General features: G+C 36.2%; 2 protein-coding genes across 7 annotated transcripts in view; both read left to right on the forward strand.

Annotated features, from left to right (window-relative positions):
• LOC105176396 (kinesin-like protein KIN-14B) lies at positions 689–18,990 on the forward strand. The gene is made up of 23 exons (XM_011099178.2): positions 689–1,217; positions 3,728–3,851; positions 4,272–4,358; positions 4,492–4,662; positions 4,739–4,845; positions 5,134–5,265; positions 5,380–5,558; positions 7,459–7,620; positions 8,103–8,194; positions 9,363–9,514; positions 9,858–10,031; positions 11,097–11,243; positions 12,282–12,470; positions 12,715–12,786; positions 12,930–12,982; positions 13,096–13,318; positions 14,074–14,265; positions 14,398–14,613; positions 15,759–16,106; positions 16,363–16,461; positions 17,380–17,520; positions 17,620–17,778; positions 18,199–18,990. Exons 1-23 carry the CDS (start codon positions 1,008–1,010, stop codon positions 18,652–18,654), a joined length of 3,885 nt encoding a protein of 1,294 aa, XP_011097480.1. The 5' UTR covers positions 689–1,007; the 3' UTR covers positions 18,655–18,990.
• Positions 21,019–25,647, forward strand: part of LOC105176397 (GPI ethanolamine phosphate transferase 2) — an 11,674-nt gene continuing 7,045 nt past the window's right edge. For 3 of the 6 annotated variants that reach the window (XR_002288233.1, XM_011099182.2, XM_020698677.1), the window contains exons 1-9: positions 21,019–21,331; positions 21,446–21,542; positions 21,812–21,856; positions 21,960–22,127; positions 22,228–22,312; positions 22,407–22,513; positions 24,468–24,548; positions 25,194–25,246; positions 25,321–25,423. Coding sequence is in view for 5 of the 6 variants with exons in the window: in XM_011099182.2 (XP_011097484.1) it covers positions 21,186–21,331; positions 21,446–21,542; positions 21,812–21,856; positions 21,960–22,127; positions 22,228–22,312; positions 22,407–22,513; positions 24,468–24,548; positions 25,194–25,246; positions 25,321–25,423 (885 nt within the window). In the remaining variant the exon portion in view is untranslated. Of the gene's footprint in view, positions 21,332–21,428; positions 21,543–21,811; positions 21,857–21,959; positions 22,128–22,201; positions 22,313–22,406; positions 22,514–24,467; positions 24,549–25,193; positions 25,247–25,320; positions 25,424–25,647 lie in introns of those variants that run through there. The other 3 variants (XM_020698676.1, XM_011099179.2, XM_011099181.2) reach the window with 3 other exon arrangements.

The following is a 25,647-nucleotide window of genomic DNA, read 5'->3' on the forward strand; positions in this document are numbered from 1 at the left end:
TGAAAAAATATATCTATTAATCTAATTTCATATCATTTTCATTTTAATTACTTTTCTTTATCAAAATTACTAATGAACTTATTATTGTGATGAAACATCATTGATCGGGACTGTAATATATAAAAAGTTGGCTAGATAAGCCTGCATTTTATCGAAACTTAAACTCTATAACTCAAACTGTTTATATTCCTAAATATAACAAACAGTACATTGACGAAACCTTGATTTGTGATACACTCACAAAGTTTGGGTATTTTGTTTGTAATGTACGAGTTCAGTTCGTTATTTCATTATATTCATTGCTGAATTATTGATTCGTATTTTGATATAACTCAAGAAAGATTTTAGATTACATAGAGAAATTAAAAGTCTAGCCAGACACAGGAAATACAAACATATGCAAAATACCACATAGTGTTTCTAGGAAAATTAAGTAGGAATTCTAGTAGATAATCTTAAAAAAACTCATCTTTATATTTTCAACATTTTCTAAAAACTATAAATTGTATATCAGAATTTTCTTAATACACTTTCATAGTTGGAAATAAATTAAAAAAGGGTCAATAGTATAATAAATATGTCACCAAAACCACGCTTTTAGGTGGCGGACCTGTTTTTTTATCTCCCTCCAAAGCCAATCAAAATTAAAATCGAAAACGTGGTCACTTATTACACAAGAACACAGTATTGAGAGCGAGCCCTCAATTCACCGCAATCCCAAGTATTTTATGTGAACCCCCAACGCCCAAATGTGTCCCACCCAAACACGCCGCTGTCAACACCTCCCCCACCACTAAAATTTTTGAACTGGATTACGGTGACACCCAAGGAAAGAATTAAGAGGCCATAATTCAGTGGCAGGGAGGAGAAAGAAGAGAGTTGTGTTGCATCAACTCTGTGTCTCTCTTCATCTCTGCGGAGCTGCATTTTCAAGCTGTTGTTGATTTTTTGTTTGTGTGGTTTTGGGTCTGAATTTTTGTGGGTAATCGGGCTGGTTTTTATTGGAAATGGGGGAGCAGAAGGGGAGCAATAACCGGTGGAACTGGGAGGTGGCTGGGTTCGAGCCAAGGAGATCGGTGGAGCAGCGGGATGATTACAGGAGGGCCTCGGTGGCGCCGTCGTTGGGGCGGCGCTACTCGATGTCCATTTCTTCGCATTCCGAGCTCTCCCAGCACGCCGTGAGCTCCAAGCTCATGCGATTGAAGGACAAAGTCAAGGTTTGTCTTCTTTAACTGTGGCGCTACTAAGGGATTGATTTAGGTTTATTTTTGGCTTTCCTGTGTGTCTCCTTGGCAATGCTTCTTTGATGTCTTCGGCTTTCAAGGTTTTACGCAAATGTTTGATGAGTTTGGTGTTTGAATGACTGAAATGTTGGTTTTTTGAGTTTAAGAAGAAGCGTTACTTTTGTCTACTAATAGGTATGCGTGGAATATGATCCGGATTTCTTGGAGGTTTTGTGACAATTGATTGTTGTTGGGTAGAAGTGAACTTTGAATTGATTGCTGTGGTGAAGCTCTTGATATAGGAACTTTATGGATTCTTGTGTTAGATTCTTGTTTAGTGACACAAGAAATGAGAAAGTAGTTATGTGACTGCTATGAACATCACTCTTTTGATAGGAATAATTGGGACCAACTTAAAATAGGATGTTTTATTCAATGCCTGGCATTTTGATTCGTTCTTGAGATTCTGGTAGGGCTTGGTTTAGCTACTGCAACATGCAATATGATTGCTTTTCAAATGGAAGATTGCTATAGATAGAGAGAACAGATCTGGAAGCCAGCACTACTTCTGTAGGCTCTGTTCTCATCTAACAAGAGTTCCTCCCTATCCCTTCAGTTGACCTGTTATAGACACTACGCTCTTCTTTTGGATTATATTCATGGATCAGCAGTTAATCAGATGATGCTCGTTTTACTTTTTATCCACATTCATGAGGGACGTGTCACCTATATGAGTTTATCAGCTTGAGAAATGCCTCAAATTTAAGCTTACTGAGATGGCCAAAGGGTTAGACCAATTACTGGAGTATATTTGGTGTTCCAAAGCTGGCTCTTTCAGCATTGATGTAGGATAGATTTGTTCCTGGAAGGGTTTGATGGAAGCTTTGATGGCAGTGTCTTTTCGTCAAAATCATTGTGTCACAAAATGAAGCATCCTTTCATGCTTCAGACCATTTTGTTTGTCATTTCCTTTTCTATCTTTTCTTTTTACAATTTACCTGACATGGGAACATGCATGGAAGAGGTTTACAGCCTTCCGAACAGGAAGCTGTCAGTCCGCAAGTTTACCAAGATATTATGAAGGGGAACCTGTGGCACAACTGTCTAAAGAAAAATAGCACACTGGCCGCAGCCTATGGAAACAAAACGGTCAACAACAGAGAGAACAAGGAGCTCCAGTTTGCAGAATAGTGGTAGAAGGTTTTAAAGGTCCAATAAATGGGAGGCCATAGATTACTTTTCCTTGCTTGGACAGTTGGACTAAGATTAAGATCCATACTACAGCTCATTTACTAATAATCTATTGAAGGATCTTGAGTTTTGAAGAAAAGGAACCTTTCCTCGAAATGTCTTCGGGTCAGCGAAGCCACATTATGAGTGCTTGATAACATTCCTCTCGAATTACATGCCACCTGTCTGAAAGCACTAGCTTATGCTGGTTAAATGGATAAAATATATCAAATTTGACGTCTATGTTAATAGAGAGATTTTGGTGAAATATTCCGACATCTATTATATGGGTGGAACACCTCAATCCCAATGGAGAAGAACTTCAGAAGCAACATTAGTTTCTCTTTCTGGAAAGGGATCATACTTCTACTGGAATTTGTTATTCATGGTGCATTCGACACCATCAGATAAAATCTCTATACATCTGTAAGTTACATGGTATTTATATAGAAACCATTTGTGATAGTTTAACTTAGAAACTTTAAAACTATGACTATGAATACTGTTTTCAGTGTATTCTTCGGTTTTCACGGTTACTTCACGAGTGGGCAAGTGCTGATAATATCACTTTCCTGGAAGTTTGTTCTCTCCATGTTTGTAACACAATAGAACTGTACTTTAATAGTTTTGTGGCCAAACATTGCAAAGTCTAATTTTAACGTGAAATTGTTCATCCTTTTTTATTATCTTATGTGGTTTAAATCTCATCACCTTCCCACTTTTTGGAATCCTGAGATTTCACATTGAGAACAGTCATTTTTGTGCATGCTAAATGTTGTGTCTCTTACACTTATATGCCACATGGAGTGTAGTCAGATGTAGTCTCTCAGAAATTTACATGATATATGTCATATGTGGATGTTCAGCGCAACACGGCAACATATATTAGTTGCTTCTAAAGGTTGAAATGTTAGCAAAAGGGTAATGAGGACTAGGAAGAGAAACAAGAAGGTTGCAGTTAGCTAGTACAATAACCTTGTGTTGGACCTCGTCAGACAATAACACATATTAAATACCTCTAATCACTATGCTTATGAGGCTTCACTTTTTTCTTATGAGTTCTGGCATTTTCCTTGGTTTTGATTGGTAAATACCACTAATAGCCAAACCTTGGACTTCGCTCTAGTGCATCATTGATTGCATTAGGGTTACATAGTTTTTGTTAAAATGGATTCAATGTGGTGATTTTGATTTTACCCTTTGGTTCAAGCATATCCCTATTTTTCCTAAACTTGTTATTCCTCTGAAATGTTCTTTTTGCTTTGTTTGCACAGGTTGTCAGAGAAGATTACTTGCAGTTGAGACAAGAAGCTACGGATCTTCAGGAATATTCCAGTGCAAAGCTTGATCGTGTCACACGTTATTTAGGTGTACTTGCTGACAAGACTCGTAAGCTAGGTAAAATGTGTCAGTTTGGATTAAGAAATTGTGTCAATTTTTGATACAAATTAGTTTTAGTTCAATGCATTTACAACTTTTATTGAACAGTTGCCCAAATATGTCTGATCAAATTATATTATGATATTTACAAGACTTTTATTCTGCAATTATTTATGTGTTTCTGCAAATGTTTCCTGTCATCTCATTGGTAGTTGTGTACAACTACGAAAGACTCTTAACTAATACCATCTAGCATAAAAATACTTCTTCTCTAGAATGCTACTTCAAGATCTTCTCCTACCAGACCTCCATGTTGCTGTTGCTCCCACTTTGTCAAATTAACCATAATACTAGTGGCTAAGGTTTAGAGATATCTGCTTTTCAAATATCTTTTCTGGTAGATTTCATTGACTGGAAACAAATCACCCCTACTTTCAGATCAAGCTGCCCTTGAAACTGAAGCTAGAATTTCTCCGCTGCTATCTGAGAAGAAAAAGTTATTTAATGACTTATTGACTGCAAAAGGTACTGACTTCTTTTCCAAGCATTCATGTATTTTCCCTCCTCTATTCTTACTAAACTTAGGACACACACAGGCACTTTTCCTGTGGCTGCCTTATGATCATCATGTGTGTCTGAACCTGGTTACTGATTGCAGGTAATGTAAAGGTGTTTTGTCGTGCAAGGCCACTTTTTGAGAATGAAGGTCCATATATTGTTGAATTTCCTGATGATTTTACCCTTCGCGTAAATACTGGGGATGATAGTCTCTCCAATCCAAAAAAGGATTTTGAGTTTGACAGGGTTTATGGACCTCATTTTGGACAAGGTGGTATCCTGTTGCTGATTCACTTCCTTTCTTTCGGCTGATCAAAGAAACTAACTTATTGGCTTCATTTTTGCAGCTGATCTTTTTGCTGATGTTCAGCCTTTTGTTCAGTCAGCATTTGATGGATATAATGTTTCAGTATTTGCATATGGGCAAACCAGCTCCGGAAAGACGCATACTATGGTCTTTCTTCTTTTTCCTCTCTTCCCCTCCTTCAATACTCATAAAATTGATATCATTACTACTTCTATGACAGTTAATGCATCTTTATATATTTTTGTGCTACATGCATCTATATGTGTCTTTGACACACACATGGGTGCAAAAGTCTATGTGAAACTTTTCCTGTTTCTTGCTAATGTATGTTTCCTTGGGATCATATTAGAAGATGTCAAATGAAGTTAGATGTAAATGTGTCACAAAACATTGATTGATAATCTCTCTATCTGATAACATTCCATCTTCCTGCAGGAAGGATCTAGCCATGATCGTGGTTTATATGTTCGATCATTTGAGGAGCTTTTTGATTTATCCAACTCAGATGCAACTTCAACTTCTCGATATAGTTTCTCGGTTTCCGTCTTTGAGCTTTATAATGAACAGGTTCCTTTTCCTAAACCACTGTTTGGTTCTCAATTTACGGTAAATCTCTTTTTGACATATATCATGCTGAACGTCATCAATATCTGATAATGGCCCTCATGAATGCTTTTGTAGATAAGGGATTTGCTTCTGGAATCTGGAAATATTCTACCAAAGGTCTGTATTGGGTCGTCAGACTATGTTGTGGAATTTGTCCAGGAAAAAGTTGAGAATCCTATAGAGTTCTCCAAAGTCCTCAAAGCAGCATTCCAGAATCGAGGGAGCGACACCTTGAAGTTTAAAGTTTCCCATCTGTATGGTTTATGCCAATGTTTCTGCATTACTGTCTTGTGTCTTGAGGCTTATTCTGCTTATGTTTTGTTTGTTCTGTGGTTTGCGTTAGTTTAGCACTTGTTTATGTGGAGTTGTGGACACTTATCTTTTTCCTTTTTGCAAAAGAATAATTGTGTGGTAGGCCGATATCCTCAATCACAAACTTATAAAACTCTGGAGAATGCACCTACTCTAATGATAGAAATGCCCACAATGTCAGGGTTTGGGGTAGCCCCCAAAAGGGAAGTTCGTGTATAGCGCACTTACCATCATTTACCCAATATCCCAATCTGGACAAAGCAATCAGCTGTGTGGTTGATGGTGATTGGAGATGGCTCCAGGAAACCAAGTGTTCTCAGAGGGTCATGTTCTTCCTTTGCCTTGCCCTCTAGGATAGGCTTATGGCCAACCCATCAGGTCTCCTAGGAATTGTTCTATTGGATAACCGCCAAAACTGCTGCTCTGACCAAGAAAACTCTACATATGCATTGATCTGCTGTCCTAAGTCCTAAGGCAGAAGAAATGTGGGTGGACATAGCCACAGACTTTTATTCCTTTTGAAGCGTTAAGTCCATCTGGACTAACAGAAGTTTGTCCGATTTTCAGGAAATATTATCCTTCCATCCTTTCCATGGTCCCTCATCTTTGTACTATTGGGACCTCAAGTAAGGCTAGGAGTGATAAGTTTCTGAGAACATGTCGATTCGCTTCTGGAAACAATCCTGTACAATTAAGCTGTTTACAGTTTGCTTTTGATCTTGCTGTTGCCTTCCCTACCAAGGTAGATTGATCGCGGAAGCTTGCTGAGTGCATAGGATGGAGTAAACTGGTTGGGCAAGCACAAACTAAGTATGAATTAGTAGCTACTCAAGTAGGAATGGTAAACTATGCTACGAGCCTGATAAGGGTTGCTAAATGGTTTTGGTTGAGAGCTTTCAGTTGTGAAGTTCATCGCTGCTCCATTATGGAAGAACTGTAAGCTTTAGTGACTAAGTCCTTCTTGCAACTAAGTTTGAATTGTTAGATGCTGGAATTGGTGGCTGGGTCTGAAGTGAAATTATCCAAATCACTGACGGATCTTCTCACTCCTTGTGGAGCATTTTGGCAGATTGCTGGAAGCTGTTCAAGCTCTAATGGGACTTCACTTAGTGACATATAAGAAGATGGGGCAATGCTGCAACTGATCCAATTGCTGGTTGAGGTCACATGCAGATGCAATGAAGGATGGTTAGGATGATCCACCTGAGGACATCTTAAAGGATTTTTGTAAGGGAGTCAGTTTAGTTATAATCCATTTTCCAGCCATAATGTGCTTATAGAGCTAGGAACACCAGCCAACTACTTTGATGTGTTATAGTTTTGGGGAACTTTCACAAAACCTCTGAAGATGAAACGTGGTAGGTTTTTATGGCAAGTGCTTGAAAATACAACTATTTGTGGTATTAAGCATTTTTTTGGAGGCTCCATCTGGTTTGCATAATAAACTTTAATGGAAAAGACATTCTACGTAGAATGGGATTTCATGACAAATGGTTCCAGAATTTTCCACTCTTTTGTCAGGCTGACAGTTGACTGAAAAACATTTCAACTACTGTCATACACAGTCCAAGATGCTAAGTGCTCTATATAAAACTCAAATTACAGAAAATTCTGTACGACATAGTTTCCACTAGGTTTGCAGCTTCTCCATAGAAACTGTCATGTTCTGGAATATGTTGAACTTTATGTAATAATGCATTTCATGTATCTTTGGTAAAAATTGTTGTTGTGTGTATTTGTGTATGTTCATCTTATTCCACTTTCTTTATTAAAATGAATTGATTCTTCCACCCTAGGTTTTTCTTATTATATATTTGTTTCTCTTTGGCTTGCTTTTTGTAGGGTTGTCATGGTTCATATATACTATAAGAATGTGATCACGGGTGAGAACATATATAGCAAGCTTACTCTAGTTGATTTGGCTGGAAGCGATAGTATAAATGTAGAGGAGGAAGCTGGTGAACATGCAACAGAGTTTTTGCATGTCCTAAAATCCCTCTCAGCGTAAGTGAACGTCCACATTTTGTTTTTTCAATGGTAATACGATAGATGATGTAATTCATTTCCTTTGTCTAGCAACAATCTAAAGGATTTCCACTTGTCATGAGTTGTAGTTGCAAATATTTCTCGCTGGTTTGTTTGTATGGCACAGCAGTTAGTAGAGTTTTGTACCCCAACAGGAACCTTAAGAGGTTTCTTTGTTTGTTCATTGTTATTCATGTTAATGTTTTTTCCCATGTTTGTGTCCTTGCATGGGGATATTGGAAGCCCGCAAAAAAGCTATCTTTATTTCAATATATGATAGGCCTGATAGATGCCCTATCTAGATTTTAGACGCTCTATTGGTTCTATTACCATCAATTCAAGTATAGGTTTTGGTATGTTATTAGCAGTGAGGTGTTTTGCTTTACTCTACTTATCATTCTTTGACTTCTTTGTTACTACTTTTGCTGTTATCTTTCATCACAGTCGATATTCATGTGCAGGTTGGGTGATGTTTTGGCTTCTTTAACCTCTAAGAAGGATAATATTCCATATGAGAACTCAGTGCTAACAAAAGTTCTTGCAGATTCATTAGGTATTCATGTTCTATATTTCCTTTCCCTGTTATTTATGTTTTGATTCTATAGCTATTCCTTAAATAAAGGTCTTACTAGGAGTTAAAGACTTAATATCTATTCTTGCGAGCAATTGTATCTTCATGAGTTTGAAAGGTTTATATTTCCAACTGTTGTATTTTGGTATAATTTGTACAAAGACTTGGACAAGTGTCTACATTTTTGTATGAATTCAGTTATAATAGGTTTGTTTTTGAATTAACTGTTACTAGAGAGAATACTATGCTATGTCAAAAGGCTACTGATTGGAAGCCTATATAATCTATAGATAACTGTAAAATCCTACTTCGAACAAAGGAGAAAAGGGAAGAAGGCATATTGGTCTACATCAAGGACATTTAAGTTGAAAGGAGCAAGTTATTTGCACATATATTTGGGTGTTTAATGCAGCTTAGAAAACTGACCATCCTTCTCTTATGATGTTATTAGCCCAGATTAGTCATACCGAACTGGACCATGTAATACATAGAAACTCTTCCTCTGATATAATCTGATTTTTAAATAAGACGAGTTTCAAAAGATAGTGGAGAAGATGAAGAATGGGAGGAAACGCCAAAATTACTTAGCTAAAATGGAGTTCACTTGCTGGATTATTAGAAAAATATAACCTGCTTGACTGCTTCCCTCCGCATGACAGTGGATAGCTGGGATGTAGAAGTCAAACGTCATAGGACCTCTCAAAATCTTTCCAACTTAGTTAAAAAGCCTTGTGTATGATATGCATGCTCTTGGTGATGCTGTAATTGAATTTCAAGAACATTCTCTTTCTTGCTGAAAGGAGTGACTAATTTGAGATTTTCTTACAATTGAACTGTATAGCGTCTCTTAATGCAAATAGTTTCATGTTACTATGAGATGCTGGAAAGGGGTACCTCTAATGCCTTACCAGAATGATACACAATGTCTGTGGTGTACACTTGTATGGGCTCTGGGAACCTAGAAATTCAGTACATGAGCAATTCACTTATAGATCAAGAGCTACACACGACTTTTTCTTTCTTCACTTCCACTAGCATCCAATATTGTCTTATATGTCTGAAGTTGTCCTGGACCCCCGTTTCCACTTTTGACCTTTTATGCTCCTTTCATCTTTCTAAGGTACATGTTGTATTTTCATTCTTCATGTAGGTGGAAGCTCCAAGACGTTGATGGTTGTTCATATCTGCCCTAATATGCAAAACATGTCTGAGACAATAGCATGCCTTAATTATTCGGCTAGAGCGCGAAATGCTATGTTGAGCCTTGGGAATCGAGATACAATCAAGAAATGGAAAGATATTGTGAGTGTGCTGAATTTCTTTGGTATTGGCATCAATAGATTAAGATCTTGGCATTGCATCCCATTACATGCAAGTTCTACAATTAGATAGGAAAAGATCATGTCGATATCAGCATCCTTTATAGTCTTTGCTTTCCTGTGAAATCATTTCCTTGCTTATCTTTCAAATCTATAGTTTCAGGCTATACATGTTCGCACAAATTCAAGAGAGAACTTTTATGACTTGGTCACTATCTACACTAGTGATAGTTTCATGATACATGCATGTCGGTAAATGGATCTTAAGATAAACGTATGTGGTGGTAATTTGTTCACTAAAATTTCAGCTGCAACTTTTCTTGTAGGCCAACGATGCACGTAAAGAATTGCTTGAAAAAGAAAAGGAAATAAGCGACCTGAAGTTAGAAAGTATGGGACTAAAGGAAGATTTAAAGCGTGCAAATGACCAATGTGTTTTACTCTACAATGAAGTTCAGAAAGCCTGGAAAGTTTCTTTCACATTGCAGTCAGATTTAAAGGTTTGTGACATCATGCTTTTATACTGTTATGTGTTTCACTTGTTTCTTCTTTCTCACTGTTTTGCTCCTATAATTCGTAAATGAAAAATTATGCCATCCTTTACACGTTGTCAGATGGCTACTTCGGGTAAATAGGCTGTCAACTGAGTTACTGCATCCAAATGGGCGTGTTCAGTAGTTGAGCCACACATCCAAATAAAGATGTGATAATCTGTGGAAAGGAAATTTGTCTATTCTGAACCATATTTTATGACTAGTACACTTATGGACAGGAGTCCAGTTTTGTTTTCTCCTTTCCTAGGTGGAAAGATCAGTCAGATTTCAGTTATACCATGTAATCGTTGTTTTGCACCTTTTGTGTGATCGAAGTAATCTAGATTATCATTGAATTTTAATACCACTTTATCCTTTAGCAAGCTAGACTCCTTATTGTAATACTTTCAGCCTTATGGGAGTGAAAACTCCTGCATTAATGAAAGTAAAGATCCATAAACCCATTTTTGTATTAAGGAAAGGTCTTGCCTCCAACCCAGGAACTTTGCTGATTTTGTGGGTGTTTCTTTTTCCATTGAACGGTATAAGTTTGTTACTTTTGATTTTCAACTATTAACATCTGTTAATCGTGCTTCTTTCCGTTGACATCTGCTAACAGTTTGTTTCTTTTGATTTTGTGGGTATTTAATTTTTATATTCAATAGAATAAGTTTGTTGGTATTGATTTTCATCGTTTTGTTGTTGGTTGATTAAAGAGATGGCGACTCTTATTTTCATGAAATTTTTTTTATGACCCTGGAGGTGTAACAGCATGTTACACTGATGACTGATTGTTCCGTTTGCAGTAATGTAAAAATAGAAATTTGCACTGGCTAATTGATGTGAAATGTAGCAATTTCTAAGAAAATACATGTTAGCCGTCTTTTTCTAGCTTAGTTATTGGAACACTGTATTTTTGTAGAGCCAATGATGTTTGAATTATGCTTCTTGAAACTTACAGCACCCTGGTCGATGGATTCCTTATGAGTTTCTTTCTTTGACGATCTAGAATTTGTTATGATGCTTTTGCAGGCAGAGAATATAATGCTTGCAGATAAGCATCAGATAGAGAAGGAACAGAATGTGCAACTCCGTAACCAAATTGCTCAGTTGTTGCAAGTAGAGCAAGACCAGAAATTGCAAATAGAAGAAAGGGATTCAACAATTCAAATGTTGCAGGTTGGCTCAAGAATCCTGTATTAGTTGGCTTTTGTCAATCATTATAGTAGATATGTGCGTGTATGGTTTTACCAAACTCTTTCAGATGCTATTCTAACTTTTTTTCTGCATCGCTTGTGCTCTAAGTTGCTGCATGCAATCTTTTTGAGAATATGAAGCACCATATGCAATTTTTGTTGTAAAAGAAGAACAGAGTCATATCTCAGTTCAATTTGTCTTATAAGGAATACTTCTTAACCTTTTTACTTTTTAGTTCTAGTCCCTAAATTTTATTGGCAAGTTATGGTGCCAGTATGATAAATAAATGCTGGATGAACTAAAGTTTGCTTTGAAGGTCTGTTGGTCTCTTCTTTCAATAAGTTAAAACTTGAAATAATAAAATTCTTAAGCCTTATCTGTCTTCATTTTCATTTTGTCAGTTTTCATTTCCATTTGCTTGTAAACACACACACACACACACACATATACACTCATATGGAGAGGAGAGAGAAGAGAAAAAAGAAGAAGGATCTTTAAGTTTAAAAATTGAGGTGTTCTTGTTACCCGAGTAAATTAATTTTTGACTACTTATTTCATGTGTGTGTGTTGTGGTGGTGGTGGTGGGGGTGACGACAAGGTCATCTTGTTTTTTCTGGTAATTTGTGAAGTCACAAATTACTAACAGGGCTTGGCAATGTAATTGTGCAATCTTGAGATGTAGTTTCTGTATTTTGACCCTTGTACAGTGCATCACTGTACTTATCCCTAATTTATATATAAGGAAACAGGATTTAACATGCTGTAATGAAATATGTGAAGTTGGCATCAGATAAAGAGGTCTAATAGTTGCATTATGTGCTGAATATACTGAAAAGCTTTGTGCTAAATAAATGCATAAGTTGCACTAGTTATGTTTCCAAGGTTTACTTTGGTGTTTGAAATTTAGCAGCCAGCAATAAAGATATTAGGAAAGGTAAAATTTCATACAGTTGCCTTGTGGAGAGAGAACTTTATGACTGGATAATTAATCCTCATCATTGTTTATACCTCTCTCTGTAGGCCAAACTGAGGAATGTTGAGTCACAATTAAATGAAGCTCTTCTTTCCAATGAGACTGGGTCAACAAATGGCTCTGGACCACAGACTGGAGAGCAAACTAGCAACAAAACTACAGCTGATGACATGGATTCTACTGCAGTTACCAAGAGGCTTGAGGATGAACTCAAGAAACGGGATGCACTTATTGAGGTACTTCATTGTGTTAACGTGTCAATGAGGGTATTTTTTTGTTAGATATTTTTCGTTGAACCTGCCTCAAAAGGAATGGAGTTGGGAATTATGCTTCCAGGAATACTGAAATTTTAATTATCTTCTTTTTCTTATCAGCAGCTCTGTTTGTTGAAACAACTCAGAGACACTATGATGCCTCTTTTCTGCATCATGTTGTCCTTATAATATAGAAGAATAATCCTGTCCCTTTTCTTTTTGTCAGAGATTACATGAAGAGAACGAGAAGTTGTTTGACAGATTGACTGAAAAAGCTTCCTTAGCTGGATCGCCTCAGGTTCTTTATCTTTTATAGAACTTGTGTTGCATGATTCGAGTGGTTAATTTTTCGTGTGGTTGGTGTTCCTCTGTCGTACTATGTTATGCTTAACCTACTTGTTGTTTATTCATGTAAGCATTACTTGGTTGGTTTTCTCTCAGGTGTCAAGCCCATCTCCCAGGGGGCCACTTACTCAGTCTCGCGACTTGGGAAGGTGTTTCTCCACTCTGGTTTAGAATGACTTGACTTTGATTCTTTTTCCAAATTCTCTCCATATATGATCCTTATCTGTCTGTGCCACCTCCCCCCCTGAATTTTCCTGGACAGGGATGATAATTCTATCGCCAAAGGACGCCTGGGTGATGCTGTTCCCTTACCTTTAGCCTCTGAAAAAATAGAGAGCTCAGTTGCATTGGTTAAATCTGGTTCTGATAAGGTGAAAACTACGCCAGCTGGTGAATATCTTACTGCTGCTCTGAATGATTTTGATCCCGAACAATATGATAGTCTTGCTGCGATCTCCGATGGTGCAAACAAGCTTTTGATGTTGGTACGCATAAATTAATATATTTCCATGCATTCAACTACCAAACTCTTAGTGTCAGAATTGGAAAGTTGTTGTTTCTGTTTGGTGTCCTTTTATAATTTTGGTGCCAAGTTGTTGTTTATCTGGGCAGCTGTCCATGACTCTTCCCTTGGATAGTGTAAATTGTTGCGGACATTCCTTTTGCTGCTTTCCCTTATCCAGATTGTTCTAAGCTTTCATTAAGGACTATAGGATCGATAAGAATATGTATGGCAATTGCTAATTTCATTCTGGTCTAGCTGACATGATTATACTTAACTGGCAAGTTCAATATTTGTTAGAATGATTGGTAGAGTGCGTCAAAGAAGATTGAAGGAAAGATGCTTGGTTCTGAAGCATACATTTGTAACAATGCTTTACATGCCCCCTTAAGCCAACTGCCAATAGAACTACTTTTTCTTCAGTGTAACTTTATTCGGCAACAGGACTCTTTTGATCCCTTGCTCAACATTGTATGCTTGTCCTGATCTTGAAGTATTTGTTTAAGATTTATCATATGCCAGGATTCATGATGCTATGGATAACGACAATAAGGTCTTATGATCTGGGTTAAGCTAGAAGATCTTGTAGTATATAATCATCTTTCTTTTGTTATCACTTATTGTTGTCATATATCTCAACTTTGAGAGGCGTGAACAGACAGTTATCATTGTATGCTTAAAATCTTATTATCACGAACATGATTTCTCCTTAAAACTACTTATCCTTGAATGTGGCAGGTTTTGGCTGCAGTCATTAAAGCAGGTGCTTCTAGAGAGCACGAAATACTTGCTGAAATAAGAGATGCTGTTTTTGCCTTCATCCGTAAAATGGAGCCCAAAAGGGTGATGGATACCATGCTTGTTTCCCGTGTTAGGATTCTGTACATTCGTTCCCTACTTGCTCGGTCACCAGAGCTACAATCAATTAAGGTACTAAAACTTTTCCTTTTATTGTGCCGAGCAACTGGTTGCATAAAGAAAATACTCCCTGAGGAAACAATTCCTGCCAATATAAATCCAATAAAAAGTATATTCATGTGAAATGATTTCTTCTGTTTTAAGGTTTCTCCTGTTGAGCGCTTTTTGGAGAAGCCTAATAGTGGACGTAGTAGAAGCTCTAGCCGTGGTAGCAGCCCCGGAAGGTCTCCAGTGCGCTATGATTCCAGCACAAGGAATATGCTGGTTGAGGACCAGATTCAAGGGTTCAAAGTAAATATAAAACCAGAAAAGAAGTCGAAGTTGTCATCAGTGGTCCTGAAGATACGCGGAATTGATCAGGTACTATTACTGTAGTTTACTATACTGGTCATTTCGTTCCATCTTGTATTTTTTCTTTTTGTTCCAAGTATAGGATTCCACTTTTAAAGAGCTTAATCTTTTAGATGAGGCACTAAACTAGAGTATTACCTGGGCTCCGAATTGATTTAGGTCGTACTACTACTCATACATATCCATGCAACCAAAGCCTTGATATACACACATGCATAAAGCAACCTCTTTTTCGTCACATATAGTAGGTGATTGAAATAAAGTAAAGTTATAAGATTAACACGAGTGTGGTTTCTCTTCTCTGACATTGCTGGAGATCAGGGCTGAAAAATGAATTAAGCTGCTTGATGCTTGATTCGAGATCGATCACTGAAAGTTAGTTTGAATTTGTTTTACTAAACAAGATAAAGTAAACTTGAACACATGAAGCACTCAGATCATGTTTGACTCGATTACAGCTTCTTCAAGCTAGGCGTGCTAGATAATCAAACTAAGCTCAAATACAAAACTTGATTAGAAATTGAAATCAATTTTTAATAATACCTTGTTCGGCTTGACCCGGTTGATATATTTACTTTCCAACTACAGCTGAGGGAAAATGGATCCAATTGTAGGACCTGAATGCATGCATACTCAATTGGAATGAAGATACTATTTGTGCAACAGCAAATTTGCCATGAATAAATCGAGTAAATGATTTAAAATGCGAAGCAGCATATTATCTTCATTAGTATAAGAGTTTTTGGGAGCTCTCCAATTCTTTCTTTGCATCTGCATAATATTGTCTGTATATGAACTTGTATAATAAATCCGAGATCAATTAATCACGGAGATTGACATGGTGCATTTGGCAGACTGTTGAAAATTGTAAGCATGCTTGCTAACTTCCATTTTTCTTCTCTGTAATTTGCTCAAAGAAAAAAGTATGGGAAGATGTAAGAACTTGGCGAACTTTCGCAAGGATCATTTTGAGCTGAAAATGCCCGTAGTCGCAAATTAATTTCTTGGTGCCCTGTTTATGCTTTGCTCTTATATATATATATATATGTATGTACATATAGTTTTTTGGTTCTTCTGCCAGCATTATTTTTTAGGGTAAATTTGTAATCCATGGACTTCAAGTAATTTTTGACAGTTCAGATTAAAATATACAGGACACGTGGAGACAGCATGTAACAGGTGGAAAACTCAGGGAAATAACTGAGGAAGCAAAAACTTTTGCAGTTGGGAACAAGGCACTTGCAGCTCTCTTTGTTCATACTCCAGCTGGTGAGCTCCAGCGACAAATCAGAAATTGGCTTGCGGAGAACTTTGACTTCCTTACTGTTGCTGATGATACAGTACCTGGAGCAACTGGTCAGCTTGAGCTTCTCTCTACTGCAATAATGGATGGTTGGATGGCTGGACTGGGTGCTGCCCATCCTCCAAATACTGATGCTCTTGGCCAACTTTTATCTGAATATGCAAGGCGTGTTTATACTTCTCAACTGCAACATTTAAAGGTATTTTCTGAACGGTCTTATGGTGCACTTTATTTCTGCATCTCTGTGCAGCAATGGGTGGTACATGCAATGCCACTGGGTTGGTAAATCTCTGTTACTGTATCGTGTTTTGCTCATCTTGTCTATCAACTAAACCTGATATTTATTTCTTGTTGACTTTTATTACAAAAGTCAATGTAATACACAGTGATCTCGCACAATGTACTTTTACTATTTTTTTTTGTACTAATATCTCATATTACGCTTTGTTCATCAGGATATTGCAGGTACTTTGGCAACTGAAGTGGCGGAAGACTCTGCACAAGTAGCTAAGCTGCGTTCAGCTCTTGAGTCTGTTGATCACAAGAGAAGAAAGGTTAAATATAGCATGACATTTTTTTCTTTGAAAATATAGCATAACTCTCCATTTTGAAAACTTTTTATCTATTTCATTTTTTAGTAGTGAGAGAACCCAGATAAGTGTTTTCTACTGCTAGAATCCAAGTATCCAAAGTTAAAGCTCATCTTTGATAATTGAATTCAATTATCATGGACTGAAACCATGTTTCTGTTAATTGTACATTTTTATTTAGATGTATTCCTACTACAATGCTATTTAACTAAAGTGAAAGAATGACTAGTTTGGAATCTTTTGCTAGAGATTTGGAAGTCACCAGTCATTGTTCTTACAACAAGGAAAAGATTTCTGACTTTGGAAATCTGGCTGCTTTCTCAAAACTCTAGTTTTCTTGAAACAACCTCAACAAAAATGTTGATTGCAGGCAAACAGCTACTTGACTGGGGCTCAGAAGGAAAAACATTTGTATAAAAATTGATTTAAGTTGCCCGTCCTATGTTATCAAATATTTTTGGCTGATTGAATTTGGTTCTATAGGTTAGAAATGTCCTGAATAGGGATGAGATTGTGTTGCCTGTTTTAACCAAGCTTATTCTTCAGGCTGAAAAGATGATTCAATTTCTCACTTTATTTATAATTGCAGAAGCCAATTACGTGTTCTTTCAGAGTTCTGACTGATGAAAGACTTGTTCTCTAACTTTACCAGAGTGCCTTCTGAATGTTGATGGCAGCAATTGTTTTCTTGCCTGTCCATTTTAGTTTTGTTTGTCATACTCAAGTTGCATCCTTTTCATTTAAAGCTCCTAGTGTCTGGAATAATTTAAGGGCTTCAATTTTGTTAGAGCATTGAGATTATATGAGTGTATTATCTACGAGCTTTTTTTTTTTATCATTATATTATCTATGACCTTACTCCTAAATATTTGTTTGAATCAGATTTTGCAACAAATGAAAAGTGATGCAGCAATGCTGAATTTGGAAGATGGTGCTACACCCATTCGAAATCCATCTACTGCTGCTGAGGATGCAAGACTTGCATCATTAATTTCCCTCGATGGCATATTGAAGCAAGTCAAGGTTTTTTGTCGTTCTCGTTTCTCCTCATACTCGTTGCCATTGCAGTGTTTTTTGGTGGAGCAGGAAAAATAGGGAATTTGACCGTCTTTGCTTTAACAGGATATAACGCGGCAAACCTCTGTTAGTGTTCTCAGTAAGAGTAAGAAGAGATCAATGCTTGCCTCTCTAGATGAACTTTCAGAACGGATGCCTTCTTTACTTGACGTTGACCATCCATGTGCTCAAAGACATATCGCAGAAGGTCGACATGCTGTTGAGGTATGCGGATATCATATGGGTACATGGAGTCTGGTTTTCAACTTATCCAACATGTTCGGCTTCTTTGTTCGGGTGGGGGACCATAAAATTCGGGAACTAAAATATCTTTGGAAGCAAGAACTTACAAAGCTAAAGAAAATTCTAGTGGATATGATCTTTTTGTTATGTAAATTATGGCTGCTTCTGTCATTCCATTTTAATTTGCATAATGGAGATATTATTTTTTCTGAATGCTGCAAAAGGGACATAAGAAAAAAGTCACGATTCCTCGAGATCTTGGTTTGCATGGTATAGGGGTCATTTTTAGGAAGTCTAGGAAATTGCAGTCCCACCGCATAGCCTACCTGTCTCAAACGGAACTTTGCTAAAATTTTATTTGATTGTCACTTTGTACATATTTGAAGTTCTAGTGCTATGCAGTTAACTCCGGAGGAGGACGACAAGGTTGTTGATGCAACACGTGCTACCAAACTTCTTGGAGACACGCCATATGGTGTTGAAACTGATGTAGCCCAGTGGAACGTTTTGCAGTTCAACACGGGCTCAACGACCCCATTCATCATTAAATGTGGTGCCAACTCGAATTCTGAACTGGTCATTAAGGCGGATGCACGAGTCCAGGAACCCAAAGGCGGGGAAATCGTCCGAGTCGTTCCAAGACCAACTGTTCTGGAAAATATGAGCCTTGATGAGATAAAAGAGGTCTTCACTGAGCTCCCCGAGGCTCTAAGTTTGCTTGCTCTTGCTAGGACAGCAGACGGAACCAGAGCTCGTTATTCTCGATTGTACAGAACTCTGGCCATGAAGGTTCCCGCACTGAGGGACCTAGTCGGTGAACTTGAGAAAGGGGGAGTACTAAAAGATATGAAATCGTGATTAAGTCAATTCTCAAGAGAGAGACCAAGTGTATATCTCATGCCCCGTGTTGTTGTTTTTACCTCAAGGCCTGTAGTATATTGTTTCAGAGCTTGTCGGAAAAATCTGGACATGTATTTTTGGTGTAATCTTGCCTTAGGACAAAGATTTCTTAGAAATGTTTGTGCTTCCTTTGCTAGTAGTATTTGGTGTTGATTGTAAAAGGCTATGATTGTTGCTATGTTACACCAATTTTGTGGAGTTCATCTGTAAATACTACTGTGTTGTAAATTATGTCTCTCCAATTTGCTCTTTTCTTATGTACAAGTAAAGCACATGCACATTCCGCGTGATGCATAGTTTTGAACTTTTTAACACTTAGTTTTCTGTTCATCAGGCATTCTCAAATACTGTTAATATAGTGTATGAATATATATATATATATATATATGTGTGTGTGTGTGTGTGTGTGTGTCTATGAAATTTAATCTTGTTTTGTAATAATAATTTTTAACTCAAAACAAAAGGAACACATCAGTAAAAGATTTTAGTAAGAAAAATTATTAAAATGAATTCCTAGTCATATTTGTACGTTCGGCTTTCTTAAGTGAATGATGAAGATTAATATTAATAGAGTTTTTCAACACTTTTTCAAAAATATCTTTGAATGTTATAAAGCTTCTAAATTTATGTATAGAGCTTTCTTAAAATTTCTTCCTAATTTCTATATTTTTTTAAAATCTTACATCCATAATAACTTATGTAAAATATTCTAAATTTTTTTAATATTTTTATATTCATACTTTATTCAGTGTTTTGTATACTGTACTTTTAATGTTATCTCTAACTTACGTAGATAATATAAAATAGGTCATTTTCTCAAGTCGTTCTTATATGTACATCTCGCTTGATTTTTTTTTTTAGAGAAATAAATAAAAAAGATAAGGGTAAGATACACTTTGTCCCCTGAACTATTCATTGTGTAACAATTACCCCCTAAATTAATAAATATAATACTTACCACCCACAATTAAATTGTTATACAATATTGCCCTTATGTTACATATATACATATATTTAGTTCAAAGAATTTCTTTTTTTTTAGTAATTTTGCATTGTAGTTTTAATTAATTTTTTTTAATTGGAGAAAATATCTTTTATTTATAATAAATTAATATATAATTAGTGAGTTAAATATTCAAATTTTATTTTTTTTACAGATTCAAAGTTAACTAATAAATGAGTACAATAAATACACAAAAAAAATAAAAATATTTTATTAATTTGGTGATAAAATTAAGGGTAAAATACACTTTGCCCCCTTGAACTCTTCCCCCTAAACTAACAAATTTATTATTAACCCTTTGACTGGACAAAAATGCCCCTTATGCCTTGAACAATTATATCATTTTCAATATATTTTAGTATTTTTCACATTAAATCATCACCAAATTATTTTTTAAAAGTGAAGAATTTACATTAAAATTGGAGTATAAATTTATATATATTATATAGTAGATCCACAATAAATATAATATAACCAACAACTTTTATATGCTTTTTTAAAAAAAAGACTTGTTTTTTTTTTTTTTTCACAAAACCACCCGAGGGTTGGGGGAGCTTTTCGGTGTTCCCTTCCCTTCTATATTAGATCAGTTGAAGCCCCAAATTTTACATGAGGAGTACTAACTCCTTAGATATGCTTAGAAAGCTATAAGTAAGGAATACTATTCCCTTACAATCAAGGACTGTCAAACAATAAGCAAGGAGTACTATTCTCCTATACAGTAGAGTAAGAAAACATAAACGAGGAGTAATACTCCCTTACAAAAATTTAAATTAAGCGAAAACAAAAATTAGTGACACAAGCTCGAACATAAAAGCTTCAAAATGCCAAAAGAAATTAATCATGCGACCAAGTGTGCATCAATTAGGAGTTCCTTGCAACAAGAATTAACCAAAGCAAGCCAAAAGGAGGGCACCTGCAACAGACAAGTTCCGATAACAACAAATCAAAAGTGGAACATAAATGACACCACGGTAAGCGGAAGGAAGGAGAGCAACCCCTTAGGACTATAAACAAAATTCCCAAAGAAGCATGGGCTAGTAAGAATCAATTATAAGAAAAGATTTGTTTGATATACAATAAGTCATGAATAAATCAATCGAGCTAAATATGTATTTTTATTCAATTATTTTGCTAATATCAGCAAATTAAGTGAATTTTGACTAATAGAAATACATATTTATTAGATAAAAATAAATATCAAGAACACGAGATGTAATTTCCTAAATCATAAAGAATTCATATATAATTATACTAAATATCAGGACAGGAAGTTATAATTATTCCAAATAATAATAAAAAGACTTTGGCCCAAAGAATAATTAGTACTTAGATTGGGCTTCGGGTGAAATTTGCCCGGCGCGTATGCGGCCTTCTCCAGCAAGACTGCAAGCAGCAGCAATCAGCAGATATTCGCTTGCATCTCAGCGAAGAAGAAACTGTTGTAGTACTCTTCTCTCTCTCTCACACACACAGAGCAAATCAGATGCGTAAGAGGGCGAACAATTATTACTCATTAACATGCAAAAAGCTAGCATTTTTCACAGTCTTGGCTGTGGTGATCCAAATTATTGGCCTCTCCCTTTTCATCCTGGGATTCTTCCCTGTGAAGCCTACTCTCTCTGGCATGAGGTATAATCTTTTCGTATTTCTTATGAAACAATGATGTCCTCGTCTTAGTACGAATCCTTTTATTGTTTTTCATTTTTTCCTTAACAAATACTTTAAGGTTCTTGTTTGTTTTAGTGGGTTGGAGAGTTTTTACCCGCTGGGCTTTGATTCGACTGATTTGGCTCAGAATACTTCAGCCTTGCCTCCTGAAAAGCTCAAATCCTTATACCAGGTCAGCCATCAATTATTATGTACTTAACCAGGACAGCATTTTTTTTGTATGTTCTTAGCAAATGGTGTTAGATTTCTGATAATGAATCAATGGGGTATTTTGTTAGTTGAGTGCTACTTGAACGGTTGGTCAAAATTGAAATGTGGGATGCTCTTTTTGTTTTTTTCTTCTGTTGTTTTTGTTATAGTGATGATAAGAAATCCATGTAGCCTTTGATATAGTTGAGAGTCTTGAGACAACCTTATGTGACTTAGTCGTGGTGAATGCAGGAACTCTCAGGTGTTCCTCCTTTATTTGATAGATTAATATTGATGGTATGTAAAATTTTCAATTGGTTGTTGGAAATTATTTTCTTGACACAACTACGTTCTGAGAAGTGGGTTGATCCGTAGCTATAGTTAATGGGGTGTGGTTCAGGTTATTGATGGTCTGCCAGCTGAATTTGTGATTGGAAAGGATGGGAAGCCTCCACCTGAGGTTTTAAAGAAAGCTATGCCTTATACACAGTCGATATTGGCTAAAGGACTGGCAGTTGGGTATCATGCTAAGGCTGCACCCCCGACTGTTACAATGCCTCGATTGAAGGTAACTAATCGTCATTTTCATATCCTTTAGGCATTTAGTACTTCAGGAGTGAAGCATAGCTGTGTTCTAACCAGGTGATAATGTTGATGTCTACAAATAGGCCATGGTTTCTGGAGCTCTTGGGGGATTCTTGGATGTTGCTACTAATTTCAACACACAAGCCTTTTTGGATGATAACCTGATTGGTGAGATTCTATATTCGACATCTGTTTGCTTTCGTCTAAATAAGCGGATTATTACACCTCATATGCTTTACATCTCTATGTTGTGCTGTTACAGCTCAGTTTCTCAGAATTGGTTGGAAAATGGTGATGCTTGGTGATGAAACATGGCTTAAGTTGTTTCCAGACATGTTTGCTAGGCATGACGGAGTTAACAGCTTTTTTGTAAGTCCTTACACAGAAAACTGAGAAGAATTTGTCAACATGGCTCGTTTCATAGTATTTTTCATTTTCAGTAAATGTTGGAGAGAGAACATTGATGTGAACAAACAAAACTATACAAACTTATTTGAGATACTTAGGGCATGTATGCTAAGGGGATGAGGATTCTAAAAAAAGCTGTTCCGACTATATAAGTATATTTTTTTATATATAGATACAATATATGTTTGTGTGTATTAGTTATACGTATATCAATGTTTATGGGATGCGTGCGAATGCCGGAGTGTGTACGCTCGCACATATTCAAGTAGTTTGAGTGTGAGTGAAAATATATGAGTGTGTAAACATGTAAAATGACTAGATAAGTATGAGTATAAATATGCACAAATACGTATGGGGTACTGTGCATAAGTTTTTTAATTTGAAAATCTGATAGACAGTATAATTACTAGTGCAAGTTAGGATATAATAATCATAACCAACAAAATTTATCCAAGCCAACTGTGTACGTAACGTGTCCAGACAAAGGAATAAAACTCTTCCATCTTGGCTCAATCCATTTATGTAGCCAAATAATTCTACTTGGATTCACCCTTTCTACAATAATCAATCCATTTACCAAACTTGTCTTTAATATCAGAATAATCTAGGTCAAATTCACCATGTGATTATTGTATTCAACTATTCATCTAATGTATTTAATACTGCTTAAAGAAATGGCATTTAACACATTTTTGAACTTGTTGGGTCATCAATTTTCCAAATAAGGACATACCTCTAATTTATAGTAGGCCGTGTGACTTAAAGATATCTGTCTTGCCTTTTTACACTATGCGTTGCTGGTTGCCTCTTTGCTGGATGCCTGTAACATCTTGATTCAGCAAACTAAAAGCAATGATTTTTATGGATACTATCATTTCACTGATTTGTATTCTATCCGCATACATCAAAGGCAATCCAAATGAATATTTTGAGAGTAAGAAAGCGCTGAATTGAATTGAAAGGGTACTTCGAAAAGAAACTGCTATTCCTTCTCATTTTTTGGATTGTTGCTTAATATTGTATTCAACACTCAGAGGTGCAACTCTCTAGAGTTTAATTGTCTTAAATTGACTTCATTGAGTGCTTCTTATGCAGCAGTAAAGACTGGTGGTGCTGCATTTTCCATAAAATGAAAAAGTGACCTTTCACCTTTTTTCCTCTTAAGCAAAGTTGTATAATTTTATTATACTGACCAGCTAGACTGATGCATAATACATGCCTCTCAATGCCGCTTCTGCCTTTTTGATAATAAAGATTTATCTTTAGAAACGATAGCAGCATATGCTATGTTTCATCAAAGAATATAAATGTAATATTTCTTCTGCACTCAGACCTTTCCAATTTGACATAATCTGATAAGTGCCACTGTATAACTAGTGGGAATTTGGTAGCGGCTCATCTATGTTGACAACTTCCAGATTTAGTTGCTGCATCTCTGCCAAAAAATAAAAAAATAGAAAAATAATGTGTTCCAGGTGTGAGCATGAACTTACTTTTGTGGCTCACAATGTGAAATGAATTATCTGAATTAGAGATATTTGGTAATGAAAAACTTATGCTTATAAACACATAATAGAGACAAAATTATCCTACTAGCTGCAGTATTCATTTAAAACAGTGACCCCGGCAGATTTTCTTCTGCATAAGAAGTTCAAGAAGTACACTAGTCTTACATTCTGATAGTGGGTCATGTAAACTGTATGGATTTGTAAAGAAATGCTACGCATTTCTCTGTTTTTTTTAACACTCATGCACCCAACACATGCACACACCCACGCCCACACATGCTACACATTTCTATTTATGGCTGGTGGAGTTAGAAAAGCTAAATAATTAGCATATTTATCTGTTTATTTTGATTTCATATCAGACTTCAGGGTCTGAATTACAATTTTCTGTCCACTGTTGGGATCAGGTTAAAGATACCATTCAAGTGGATTACAACGTTTCTCGACATTTAACAACTGAGCTTAGCAGTACTGACTGGGACCTTCTGGTAAATACCCTTTGCACTTTGATGCATCCATATGAAATTTTTGATGATAAGCATGAAATTAGATTATTTTGCATGTGCATACTATTAATACCTTCAGGACTCTGAAGACATTTGTAAATTAAGCAAGATGTTCTGCTGCCTGAATCATGCTTTGTCACTCAACACCTGAATTATGATACAATGATCAGGAAAATGGAAAGATTGATTGTTTATTTGCCAATTGCTCATTGCATTTTCAAATGGAAATTATTTCTGTACCTATAAAGTGCAGCACACTTGTTCCATTTGCTTATGCTTTTTTCTTTTAAGAAAGTTCCCCGCATATCTTTATTTTTTAATGTTATTCAGGGGAGCTGTTTATCTACAACTTGCTTACTTAAGTTGTGGACAGAAAAAGGTTCAAGAGGTACTTCAAGTTTTTCTCTAATTAGTTTATTCATTTGAACATTGAATCAGAAGAAAGATTCTCAAGAATAATAATAGTAGTGAACTAACTACAATGATAATGAGAATCATAATAAATGGACTAGCAATGGTCATTATTAACAAGACAATGAGAATCATAATCATGGGAGTCATGATAGTGAAATAATTTCTTCCGGCACACTCATTGCATTGAAAGTCACTGGAGTCTGACCATTGCAGATTCTTCATTATCTTGGACTGGACCATGTTGGACATATTGGAGGGCGCAGCAGGTACTGCCTTCTGCTTGATGTACACTCCTAAAATACACAATCTCATGTAACTCATCTGTCTTTTATTATGCCAGTAACTTGATGGGCCCCAAACTCATGGAGATGGATGAAGTGATTAAAAGAATTCATTCAAGTATTATGCAAACTCAAGAAACTAAACAAAAAAGGACACTTTTGGTTCGTGCTGCTTTATTCTCATCATCTGGATTCTGGTGCGCAACTAGTATTGTTCTGCATGTATAATTAGCTGTTACTAAGATTGCACAAGCTAGATAGATGATAATGGCTTGATACGATGATTACCATTACATAATGGATTCTGAAATTGTTTATTTTTGGCTAAGTGGTGGTTTGGTCGAATGTAACAGAATTGTCTTAGAAAAAACTACCTTGGTTTAATG

Source organism: Sesamum indicum, linkage group LG13 (assembly GCF_000512975.1).
Source record: "Sesamum indicum cultivar Zhongzhi No. 13 linkage group LG13, S_indicum_v1.0, whole genome shotgun sequence".
In the NCBI taxonomy this organism is placed as follows: domain Eukaryota; kingdom Viridiplantae; phylum Streptophyta; class Magnoliopsida; order Lamiales; family Pedaliaceae; genus Sesamum; species Sesamum indicum.

Bases quoted from the DNA above. Each gene is read 5' to 3' on its own strand.
- LOC105176396 (XM_011099178.2), top strand. From the start codon at position 1,008: ATGGGGGAGCAGAAGGGGAGCAATAACCGGTGGAACTGGGAGGTGGCT. The intron at 5,266-5,379 runs GTTCCTTTTCCT...ATGCTTTTGTAG, and splicing joins TTGAGCTTTATAATGAACAG to ATAAGGGATTTGCTTCTGGA. The intron at 10,032-11,096 runs GTTTGTGACATC...ATGCTTTTGCAG, and splicing joins CATTGCAGTCAGATTTAAAG to GCAGAGAATATAATGCTTGC.